General features: G+C 43.5%; 1 protein-coding gene across 7 annotated transcripts in view; it reads left to right on the top strand.

The window, feature by feature from the left end:
* The window catches only part of AKTIP (AKT interacting protein), a 19566-nt gene that overhangs the window by 210 nt on the left and 7312 nt on the right, over positions 1–12044 (top strand). For 2 of the 7 annotated variants that reach the window (XR_003094759.1, XM_006026572.3), the window contains exons 1-3: positions 3116–5125; positions 5421–5530; positions 9628–9833. Coding sequence is in view for 4 of the 7 variants with exons in the window: in XM_006026572.3 (XP_006026634.1) it covers positions 5489–5530; positions 9628–9833 (248 nt within the window). In the remaining 3 variants the exon portion in view is untranslated. Of the gene's footprint in view, positions 1–27; positions 235–3115; positions 5126–5420; positions 5531–9627; positions 9834–12044 lie in introns of those variants that run through there. The other 5 variants (XR_001358243.2, XM_006026571.3, XM_025207528.1 and 2 more) reach the window with 4 other exon arrangements.

The following is a 12044-nucleotide window of genomic DNA, read 5'->3' as shown; positions in this document are numbered from 1 at the left end:
GGAATGCGGCTGGCAAACGAGTGGAACCGGTCAGAAGCATTTCCACCCACCCCGCCTCGCGCTGCCCCTGTCCTGCTTCTGCAGCTTGCTCCTGAGCTGCCTCTTCTGCTAGTGGCACTGGGGCTTCCAGATACTTTTGGGTGTAAAGCGGTGACCCTTCTTGACAGGGGGCCGTTGATCCTCCCACAGACGCTGCAGGGTGCAAGGCAGCGTGAGCATCTTTAGAGTCACGAGGTAAATCCCCATGTCCCACAGGACTCGACAGTGCTACAGGCATCCTGCCCCGGGGTGGGCTTCCGGAGCTCTTTGTGACCCACCTGTCTGTCTATCACGAAGAGCTCCAAAAGCCCACCCCAGGGCACAGGTTGCTTTTAACGCTGTTGATCCGAGTGTGCGTATAGATGATTTGTACCTTTAAAATTATACATATACACAAGTGAAAACTAAGAGCTGGCTTCTTCCCAGGGGTGTCTCGAGTCCAGCAAGGCTGACATTGGTATGCAAATGAAGCACATCAGTCGTGCCAGGATGTGTCGCAGCGCAGCTGATCTCCTTCGTTGGGTGGAAACAGACGTTGCCCATTGTCCTGCAGGGTCGCTGCTTGGAGCAGACAAGGCCTGCTTTTGTGGGGCAATGCTTGAGGGTCCCCCTTTGCAAATGGGAAGAGGAAGTTTTCTCACTAGCAGGGGAGGGCCTGGGGAATCCCTGGGCGCTCCTCTGGTAGTGGGGAAACTGGGGTTTTTGTGTTCTTTGAGATGCATGCCTGTAGTCTTGAGCTAACTTCAGTGCAGTCTTCGGGCTGGGATGGCCAGTTGGCTGTTTGGCAGCCTTGACTCCAGGACCATGCTGGAGTATTGATATACATGTGGGGAATCCTAGATGGGGTGTGGGATTGGACCCATGAAGGCCTGAAAGCGTGTGCCAGGGATGGCTGCAGAGTGCCGGTAGCTCTGTGTTTGCTTGTGTTCTCTCCCATCATGAACCAAACAGATGTCGACTGCGAGGTGGTAGAACAAAATCATACCACCTGTGTTGCAGCCACAAATTACAGGGGCTTTGTGCTGTGACAAAGGACCTGGATCCCTGTTTGGTTTTTGTTGCTATAACAATTTTTATGGTGGTGCAAAGGCATCATCTGTTTACAGCCTTACACATGCTTCTGACCTTTGCATCTTGTAGACAAGTGGGAAACCGTATATGTCAAGTAATCAAAGGTCAAATGTGACTTAAATTGGCGTGTTGTCAAAGCATGATGGAGGGAGGTTCAAATTCTGTGAATTTTTTTTTTTTCTTGGCAACTTGCGTTTACCAGCCTTGGCTTGTCTGTAGTCGTTTCCAATAATAAAAATGACTAGAGTATCTGAAGAGATCTTGGACACGAGGGGCAGAGCTTCTATTTGGGAATGTTTTAAAAAGTTTTATTGGAGAAAATGAAGCAGCTTTAACAGTCCAGGAGAAAGATTGTTCATTTGGTACACTAGGCTTTCAACCTTGTATTCACTTGTTGTTCGTTTAAAAATAAAACGCGTGCGTGTGTGATATAAAAAAGAAAACAAAAGTCAATGGTAGAAAATCAGACTTAAAAATCAATGCAAGATTGTATCATTAAGATAGAAAGTTAGGTCTTTTGCTATAAGTAGTCTTTTTAGATTAAAAAAAATGAAAAGAATGAGATCCTCTATTGTGATGGTTGTCTTTTGGTGGGCATAGTGTAAGCCTGCTTCAGATGTTGGCAAAGAATTAATTGTAAATACATTGGGTGCTGGAATCCAGACCAGCACAATTAGAAAAAGTGTTTAAAACAACAAAAATCTAGAGGCTCTTGCTTATCAAGGTCTAGACCTTGATAAATGAGGTATTAAGAGCTATCTAGGAGGATTACCTGTGTTTATATTAATGCAGCTGAATACAAGGGGCATTAAAATGCTTGCTGATAACTGTATATTTGATAGTGTTATGGGATATGATTAGTGTAACTCAAGAATGGCAATAGTGAATGTTTTAATTTTCTTGCCTGCAAAATGTTTCTTATTAACCTTAGGCAGCTGGGACTGGATGTAAACTACTATGTTCACTATTATGAAACATGAACAGGTACTAGACTGTGCTAACTTACTGCAGCAGTAGGAGTAAAAGTGGGAATTGAATGACTGAAAAATAATGAGGCTCATATGTAGTTATTGTGTATTCCCCAAGGACCTGGAGATTCTAAACTTGTGCCCGAGAAGTCTTGTGTCAGTGGTCTGTCTGCCATATGCCAGGTGCTGCTGTGACCTGATGTCCCAAAGTGTCTTTCCTAATCCTTGCTGAAGGTTGGTGGTAGGGTAAACAGTGTAGAAATGCTAATGAGAGAGAATTTTTGAAGTGGCTCTTGCAAGAGATACCAGCTTGAAGGAGCCGGAGAGTCAAGTAAAAATTTCATTTTGCATGTAATGGCAGTCCAAATTCCTCCATGTGCAGTTTGTGCAAGGAGTAAATAGTAATCCTATTTCTGTGTGTTCCTTTCTGCATTCCATTGCATGCTAGCGAAGCTAGTAGTTGTAAGGTTGGCTTTTGCATTGAGGATGTTGCTTTTTTGACTTATTGAGGATAATGTAAAATGTGGACATCAGAAACCTGCTTAGCAGTTATTCTCTGTACTCTACCTAGAAGGCATCCTGGACCTATGAATTCATTCATTGTTTTGCAATGCATAACAGTATACCTTTGGTTTTCCCTTGTAGATAAAACAGTATACCTCTTGTGCTGAGGTAAAAACAGTTCTTATTGATCCATTACACAGGAGTCCATAAAATAACGAGCTTGAAAGCACGATTTTGGCTAGTGTCATCCTGAAAAACATACTATGCATAACCACCTTCTAGAGTAGTGATTCTTGATCAGGATGCCCCAACACTATTAATACTGCTAGGTATGTGAACACCTATGTATAATTCAAAAGACAAACCCAGAGATTTCAAATGAGAATCCAGTGTCAAAAACATCAATCTGCTGTGGTCTTCCTGGGTTATTTGCCACAAAAAAATTGCTGGCATTTTTTTGAGGAATGCCTTGAGCCTAAAAATGTTGAAGTGCTGTCCTAGAAGATGTAGGCAGTATGCCCAGTAGAGAGCATTTTGTACTTCTGTTTCAGCATGTGGCATTGGTTGCATTATAAGGACTTCCCTGCTGAATGTGCCTAATGTAAGGTCTCTAGCTGGGAGGTGTATGCATGATGCCTGTTAAACAGCATTCTGATAAAGTAGGCTGTTGCCTGTGAAAGCTTATACCGCTCTGAACCAGATAATCTCTAAATTGCTATGCTGCCCTGCCTTCTGCCTGACTTTAGACAAACCTGGAGTAACTACCTCTGTTACAGGATGTGATTGCTCACCCACGCTCTCTGTGTGTAACTTGATGAGGTGCTGAGGTTTAAGGGCTTGAAATCTTAATGTTTGTTTCAATGCTGTTTTGCATTTAAACTATCGGTGTAACCTACTTAATTTGTGGTTTTGTGGATTCCTTTGAAACTGTGGAATCCAGGGCTGACTGCAATACCCACGAAATCAACAACAACAAAAAAAACCTTAATAAAAAAATTGCTGGCTCCCCAGCAGACACCAGCAGTCCTTGCTGGCAGAAGGGGAAGGCACCAGCTGGCAGGACAGCACAAAGAGCAGCAGATAAGATGGCACCCACCCCCTTTTCCCTCTGCCCCCTGAGGCGTGAGGCCACCACAAAATGCCTGCAAACATAGCTCTACATGCCATGAGCAGGCTGCGGGAAACCCTTTGTCTTGCTGCAACTTAAGTAGGTCCTTAATTAGTGGTTATAACCTATGTCAGTGTTTCCCAGATTCTTCCATCCCATGGCACACTTACATAAATAAATAAATAAAAAAAAAATGTGGCATACCACCCCCTTGCTCTGCCCCCAACAGATAATGTGACCACTGCCACCACCTACCACCCCATGCTGCTGCTGGTCTGCAGAGCGGGGGAGGGGGTGGTGTGTGGAACTGGCTGGAGCCATGCCCCCCAAGACTGTTTCAGACGGAGCGTTCATTTATTTGTGTGACTTTTCCAAGACTGGCACACCTGTTCATGTCTGATAGTACACCAGTGTGCTGCAGCACCCTGGTAGGGAAATGCTGACCTGTATATCAGAATCAGAGCAGCAGTAGTGTGGAGGGAATTCTGCAAGTATTAATGCTCTTATAAACAATTTTGGTAAATCTGAACAACTGTTTTAAGAGGAGACCAATATGGTTTGCAGAAAGCTGTCCAGTGAAGATAGGAGTGCTCCTCCCTTTTTATGTTACTTTTACAAGCAACTATGGAGGGTTTGGAGTTGGGGGCTGGAGTGGGGGAAATACCATTAGTATTGACTGGTGATTACTTCTTGGTCAGGGAAGTAGTTAATTAGTAGTCAAGGAATGCTAATAATTAAATAATGGGATGTAGAAAATTGACATATGGGTTATTCAACGATTTTAAGTGAAAGGATTTATATGAAATGAACTGTCCCCAAATACTTTAGGTACTGCAGCCAGAAATAGAAAAAACAGAATGGAAAGAGGCAGAGTTGGAAAAAGAGGTGGAGAAAGGGGCTGTGCCAGACAAGAGGAGCTGCTGAAGAGAGCTTTTATGAAAACAATAGCAAGACTCTTTAAAAGAGGATAGAAGTTCCTTGCCTAGCAGGGGGAGGGGAGCTCTAGAGGCAAAGATACAAGCAGTAGATGTCACAAAGAAATTCTCAGTATGTTTGAAGTCCTTATTATTAAGACTGCTCATCATACTAAGCATGACTGTTTATAATGAAAAACTGTTTTAAAAAGCTACAGAGAGACTTCTGTACTCTTGCCCTGTCTATTCCTGGCTGCTTTTCAGTACAGCTGAAAACAAAATGACTTGTGCATGATGCAAACACAATGGGTGGATACATTCCTTCACTGGGAATGGCAGAAGATTTCCAAACTAGTATACTTAAAGGGCGTACGAAGTCAGCAGAACATACAAGGGATGAATCTTGGCTAAGCTATAAAATTAGCCATTGGAGTGCCATCCAATGTTGGACCTTAAACTTTAAAAAAACTGTATTAGGTCCTCCAGTCTTACTTGATGGATGAAGTGTGTCCGACGGAAAGGTAAGAAAACTACTTGCAAGGTGCAGGTCCTTTAAAATGTGCATCCTTGCAAAAGAAAGTGCAGACAAAAAAAATAGAGATGTCTGTCTGAATGTTTTTGTATTTAATGAAGAGCAAGTGTTTAAAACTTGTTGAAGTTGTCTGCTGCTATAGTAGAAACTTCTGTCAGATTTACTTTATTTTAATTAACTATTAGATATGTCTCTAAATACATGTTGCTTGCATGTTACGATGCAGACTCTCTATCTAATCCTGTGGTTTTTGGTGTGTTGTTTTGCTTTGTTTTCTTTTTAAGGAAAGAGAGTGACTGCATTGGAGAGTCTGAAGACGTAGAGAAGTTGTCCTTTGCTTGGAATACACGTTATGAACCCTTTCTGGAGCATGTCTACAAGTTCTGCACGCAAGGTAGATATTGTAATGAATGGAGCATATTCATTACAGAGCTGTTCATCTCTCTTCAAACTGCCCTGGACAGTATTGCAAAACAAATGTGATCTTAAATTAACCCAATAACTATCTAAAATAACTACAAATCATGGACTCCAAATTGGGAAGGAAATCTCCTTAAGAGGATTATAAAAATACTAAGCCTTTAGTCCAACCTGGGTAATTCTAGAGGTACAATGGGAAGTAGCGGTAGTCAGTGGCTAAGATTGCACTCTGGTGAAAGTATCTGATGTGCTGCTTTTACTGCAGCGTAATGTCTACATTACTTGTAGGTTGGAATCTTTACGCAAAGCTGAAACTTGTGAACACCTCAGAGACGGATATTGGTAACTTGAGCCATGTTGCTGTTCTTAGCTAAACTTGTTATGGTTTTTATGGTACTGATGCTCTGGGTTAAACCAATGGTTAAGATGTAACTAGACCTTTGTCTTGTAAAACCTAAAAAAAACCTTTTGTGCCCCACTAGAGATTCCTTTAAAACCCATCATCATCATTTAGGTAAATGATTATTACAACCTGCTATTTGCAGTTATCTATCTTCAGCTCTGCTGGGGAAGAAAAAGCATAGCTGCATAGCTTGCTGTCACAGTAGTTTGCTTCTCATGTGGTTGATTGTAATTGTACCTATGAATCAAAAACCTACCTTAGTTTGCTTTCTTTCCAGCCTTCATAGGGTGGCTAATGGCCATAGTGATGAGAATTTAGATAGGAATACTTGACTTATACAGACGTGAGGATTTTTTCCTTCTCTAAACTGCCTGTTAAAGGACTCTTATCTGCAAATCGTAAGTGTGGAGTCAGTCAGTCAAGTAAGAATGCTAGGGAATGACATAGTTTTACCATCATGGATCTTGCATTAATTTGACTAATTTGTGATAAACATGCCTTCTCAAACTGGAGCTGTATTGCTAAACTTAATGCACATGATTACTGATCACTACAGGTGTTGTGCTTCTAAGTGTAGCCTTCCTTCCATTTAGGTGAGGACATCTTTTTATTTAGGTTAGTGAAATAAGCATATATCCTTCAAATTATGAATAACTTGAGTGTTTATGGTGACAGTGCTTTAAAGCAGTGTTTCTCAACCTTTCTGTGGCACACCTGTTAAGGCATTCCCCATGTGCTCATTGCTGTGGCAAAATTTCTGTGGCACAGCTGTTCAGAGGCTGGCAAACTGCATCCCCCACAACCAACACATGTGCAGTAGATGAATTTCCTTCTGCTTGGCTGGGCTTCTTTTTGTCTCACAGCCAACACATGCACGAGTCTTCTCCTGGCACACCAGTGTGCCTTGGCACACCAGTTCAAAAGGCCACCAGATGACTCCTAAAGTTGCCCTTTGGGCACTGCCCTTCACTGGGGATAGAGGCAGGGGCAGAAGGTCTGTCTTTGTTTCTGTGTTTGGTTTTTTGAATTCAGTGTTGTGTTTATTGGAAGGAAAGGAGGGGATGTGTGCATCTTTTGGGACAGCCACAGATCCTTGTAGGAGAGAGATGTGGCTTGGGAGGGACACTGCGGGGCCCAGGGGGTAGGAGGAGAGGGATCTCCCTTGGGTGAGACGTAGGGGAATGGGAGTGAGTAGCTATTAGGGAGGGGATGAGTGGGAAGAGGTCTTGTATACACTGATATGTGAATGGGATTAGGAAACACTGGTATGATTGGGAGGGTTTGCCCTCAGGGGCTAAACACTGACAGTCAGAGGCTGAATTGATTCAACTTTTGCAGATTAGTCTAAACTGCTTGGACTGAACGGAGAAGCAAGTCAACACACAGTCACTTTTGATTCCAGAAATGCAGCCCACATGCCTGCAGTGGCTCAGGCCAGAAGCTGGGGGGGGTGCTAGAGCATGCCTCCCAGTCTGCTGGCCGCTACCAAAGGGAAGGGAGGGAAGCTGGAAAAGAAGCCCTCCAAGGCTTTTTCCCCCCACTCTCCCTGCTTAAGAGGAGGGGGGATGTGGTCAGGCCCCAGCCTGGGGCCAGCACACTGGGGAGGGGACTTTAAAACCTGACCCACATGGGGCTCTAGCCCAGGTCTGCTGGGCAAGCTGCCAGGCTTATCCCCCACTCCTGAGCCTGAGCGACCATGCTGAGGGAGATCTGGTCTGCACACGACCCCAGCTGGGGTCTGCCAATGAGGGGCAGTCCCTGCCAAGTTTTTGACCCTCTGCTTCCTGTGGGAGGGGGGCAGTCCCTACCTGACATTTGCCCTCAGGATCCCTGCCTGGGGGGAGGGGGGAGGGGAGGAACCCTTACCAGGCTTTTGCCCCTGCTTTGCACTCAAGCAAAGAGCGGGTAGCATGGTGGGGCCAGTACACTGAGTTGGGGAGGGAGCAGGGTGTTTAAACCCACTGGGGTCTCTGGGGGGGGGGAGGGGCAGTCCCTGCTAGACTTTTGCCCACACTGTTCCCTGCTCAAGCAGAGTCTGCCCCTACCCCCCACTTCCCAGACAGACCCTGGCTGGGGTCCTGTGTGAGCCAGTGCGTGGGTTTAAACTGCCCCTTCCACTCCTGCCCCCCACCCCAGCATGCTGGCCCTGGCTGGGGCCTGGCCATACCTGCCTCTCTGCTTGAGCAGGGGAAAAGCCTGTGAGGGGCTGTTCCACCCTTTCTCCCTCTCCCCCAAGGCAGACTCCATTTGGGGTCCAGACTTGGGTACCCACACCTCTTTCTCAACTAGCTGGAGCACTACAGCTAGGCTTGGCTGGAGCAGACAGCTCAGCCTAGGGCTGCATAGCAGCCTGAGATGCTGGGAAACTGTGAGCCAGCTTGAACTAGGAAGGGGTCTGGGATAAGCTTCATAAACTGGTTTGACCTAAATTGGTTAGGTCTGATACTATATCTAACCAGGTTTATCTTAAACCAGTTTCAGACATTTTGAAAGTGGCTTAAGTGCCCTGAACTTCTGTTGTTACAGATTTGAACTGGTTTCTGATCACTTGAACTGGTTTATGTGCAACTTCTGTCCCTAGTCAGGGTACTGGCAGGGAGGTTGGTGGGGGTGGACGTTTTAAGGTTATGGAATGTCAAGAACCTCTTGTTTCTTATCTTGTGGATTGTCTTCTGTTGTAAGCTGGCTTGAGCCTTTTTAGGTAGGACAGGAGATGCATATCTAAAGAATGAATGAATGAATAGGTTCATAACACAGTTGAGATGACTCTGCATTATGCTACCATTTGGACATACATTCTCATACAAAGCTCAGTCTCGGTCCTCTGTCTCGGATTACCAGCAGTGGTGCAAGTGATAATGGTAGTATTTGTTTGGGTGTTTTTCAGTTAATCCAGTTCTCAAATTCTTAACAAGACATGTTGGACCTGACTGCTTGTGATCCTTTTGTGGGCAGATAGCCAACTATAGGTTATGCTGTCTAATGTATCAAATTGTTAAGCATCTGTTTAAAGAACATCTGTATGTTGCCTCCGTGAATGGCTTCTGCTGTCTGTAATTCATCCATTACCTGGTTCTGATTCTAAAACACTAAGGGCAGGCTAGCATAATCAATGCAGTTATGATGTGGCTGCCTCAGCACAGGATTGAAGTGCAAGGCATTCCTTACTGCAACTCTGTTCTCCAGAATGTAATACTTTGTTTCACCTCTGCTTTACTATGCTACTTCTAAGATCCCACTGTGCAGTGTGTAACTAAGTCTGTTGGGGGAGTTGTTACAGTTCTCTGAGTATGGTAGGTGCAAGGAATTGACCGGTTCTGAAACTAGTGTTTTAGAGGCAGGTATCAGGTTTAAGTAAACATTGTGAAAACTTTTATAGAATTGCTTTAATTTGTAGACCTAAACTAGTAGATACTGGCTGAAGTTTGAGCAGAGTTCTGACTTTATAGTAACAAGGTGTTCCTAATTAAGTTGAATTCTGTAAAGGAAAGAAATTTGGTATCAATCAACTGTGAGTTTATAGGAACAAATAAGATAGCAACTCTAAATCCCAAGTAAAACTTGGGGGTGAGTGGGGAGCATGTGTATGTCTGTTCTATAAAATCTTAAACTTGCAGTACGATTCTCGCAGAAACTTGAGTGGAAATGTCATGTGCTTTATGTAACAGAGACCTGAAGCTGAAGAAAAGACTTTGACTGGAGAGCTGAGAACCAGTCCTCCACGCACCTCTACAAAGAAACAGTTGCCTTCTATTCCTAAAAATACTGTGCCAGTAACTAAACCTGCTTCCCCTGCCCCTTCTTCCCAGTCTACAAATGGAACACATGCCTCCTATGGGCCTTTCTACTTGGAGTACTCCCTCCTGGCAGAATTGTAAGTTGAATATATAATTTTATTTATTTAATTTTACATTTTTCCCTTTTTGGCCTTATGCTCCAAAAAACGCATGTAAGGACCAGCACTAATGGTTCTTGTATTTTTGGAACTTTGTGAGAATAATATGCATAATCATTTATGCAGAAAAGAATACAAAATTGCTTGCATCTGGAGAGGGGTAAGTAGCTTATAGAAGGTGTGGAGCTTTAACGTTCTGACAGGATGTCAGAAACTGTTTTAATGCCAGGAAATGTCCTCTCTGGAAGCAGCAAAAAGGCATATACATCTCTAATTGGAATAGACTCTACTCCTTTCGTAACTTTTTGGTAATATGGGGTAGCAGGTGGACTGCCTCTTTCATCCATAGAAATAGATGCTAGTAATGGAATGGTCCTAATAGTCTCTAGCATGAAGCTTTCAAGGAGAGGAGCTGCTGCAGTGTAAATAGTCAGCATTTTGCTTTTCACAGAAGTGTCCAGACAATTTGGAAACAAGTACCTATTTATTTATACAACTTCATTTTAATAACTTGTTTATCTGTGTTGTGAAATAAGTGACTTGCAATGCTGTTTGTGGATTCTTAGCTGTGCAACTGCTTTTGGAATGTAACTTCTTTAAGCCCTGATGCAATGCTAATACTCTGCATTAAAAATTATTAAGTAGGAAATGAGAGCTCTTGTAAAAACAAACAAAACAAAAAACCAAAAACCTTTCTATTAAGAAAGTTATACAAACTTCTGCCTGAGGTACATTGTGTGCATGTGGAGGGGGTGTCCATCCCCTCTGACTGTGTGAGTCTATTTTATGATGGCATTGCTGAGTATCCCAAAACAGTTTTAAGTAATTGCTGATGCATTAGGGCAAATGAGCCGCTTCACTTATGAGGGCTTCGGTAACAAATAATGTCTGACCTACTTGTATCTGATCCTGTTAGTATCAGTTACTTACTAGGCCAGTAGTGGCCTTCTCTGTTCGGTAAGTCTCAGTCCTCTTATTCTGTATTAGCGTGGTAATGACGAGTTGTTTTATATCAGTTGAGCCCAACCTTTTTTTGCAGGCATGCCACAAATCAGACTGTTACCCTCCCTGAGGGCTGCTCCAGTCCATCTGCCACTGTGCTGCCTGTCCCCTTCCCAGTGTACTGTGTACCACAGACAGGCTTCCTGTGCCACTTATGGCATCCATGCTGCAGTTTTGCGACCCCTACTATATGTCTCATAAAGGGGAGAAGGGGTAGAGGTGGGTGGGAAACGGGTCATATTGCACTAACAGATGTGACCTAAAGTCACAAGTTGATGACTTGCATGATAAATGTCAGGTAGGGTAGGGGCTCAGTCTGCCTCCTTCTCTTTGATTTGTACCAAATGGCTTAGCCTGTTCCTGTTGGCATCGTACTTGTACACACTTCCTTGTTCTTTTCATCTCTTGCAGGAAAAACTACCTCATTTGTAGGTAAAATCATAGTTTATGATTGAAAAAGCATCTCTAAGTTGTATGCTAAGGATGGGTTCCTTTTTTTTCCCCTCTCTTAAGCTATTACGAAGTAGTAGCCGGTGCATTTGTCCTAAAGTACCTCTGTTAGTGTAGCTTAAAAAAATTGCCTGTCTTAATCTTCGCTTTTAATCACGTTAAGACCTATGAACTGAAGACACTCACTATAAGTAGACACTGAAAATATGTTGGCATTTTAATATTTAAAGATTAGACATTCAACTACAGTAATCCTATAATAAAAAGCAGTAGTGCACTATTGGAAAGCAGTTTCCAATAGTGGCTGTATATACACAAGAAGCTCGCTACACAGTAGCTTGTTACTACTGCGCAGTGGTATTGCAGGTCAGGAACCATGATGCAATGTTATAGTGCACTGTAGTAACGAGCTAGAGCGCAGTTGGTGTCACCATGAAGCTGTATGGGAACACTACTGCACAGTAACACTGGTTATTGCTCAGTCATTTAATACTTGTGTATGCAAGTACTCAATGACTGTGCAGTAACAACTGCGCAGTTAGCATCTCATGTAGATGTGGTCAGTGTTCCTGTAAATGAAAGGGTGGAGGGAAACAATTTCTTAGTTCCTTGCTCTTTCTCCTCTGAGCACGTATAACTTTTAACAAGGGATTTGCAGGACATTTTAAAAATATTAGTAGACCCTTTTCTCTTTTCCTCCCTCCCCTGCCGAAAAAAGTCTCTCTCTTAATTCCTGCT

Source organism: Alligator sinensis, unplaced genomic scaffold, assembly GCF_000455745.1.
Source record: "Alligator sinensis unplaced genomic scaffold, ASM45574v1 scaffold173_5, whole genome shotgun sequence".
Taxonomy (NCBI): Eukaryota; Metazoa; Chordata; order Crocodylia; family Alligatoridae; genus Alligator; species Alligator sinensis.
This window is presented reverse-complemented; position numbering and strand designations above follow the sequence as displayed.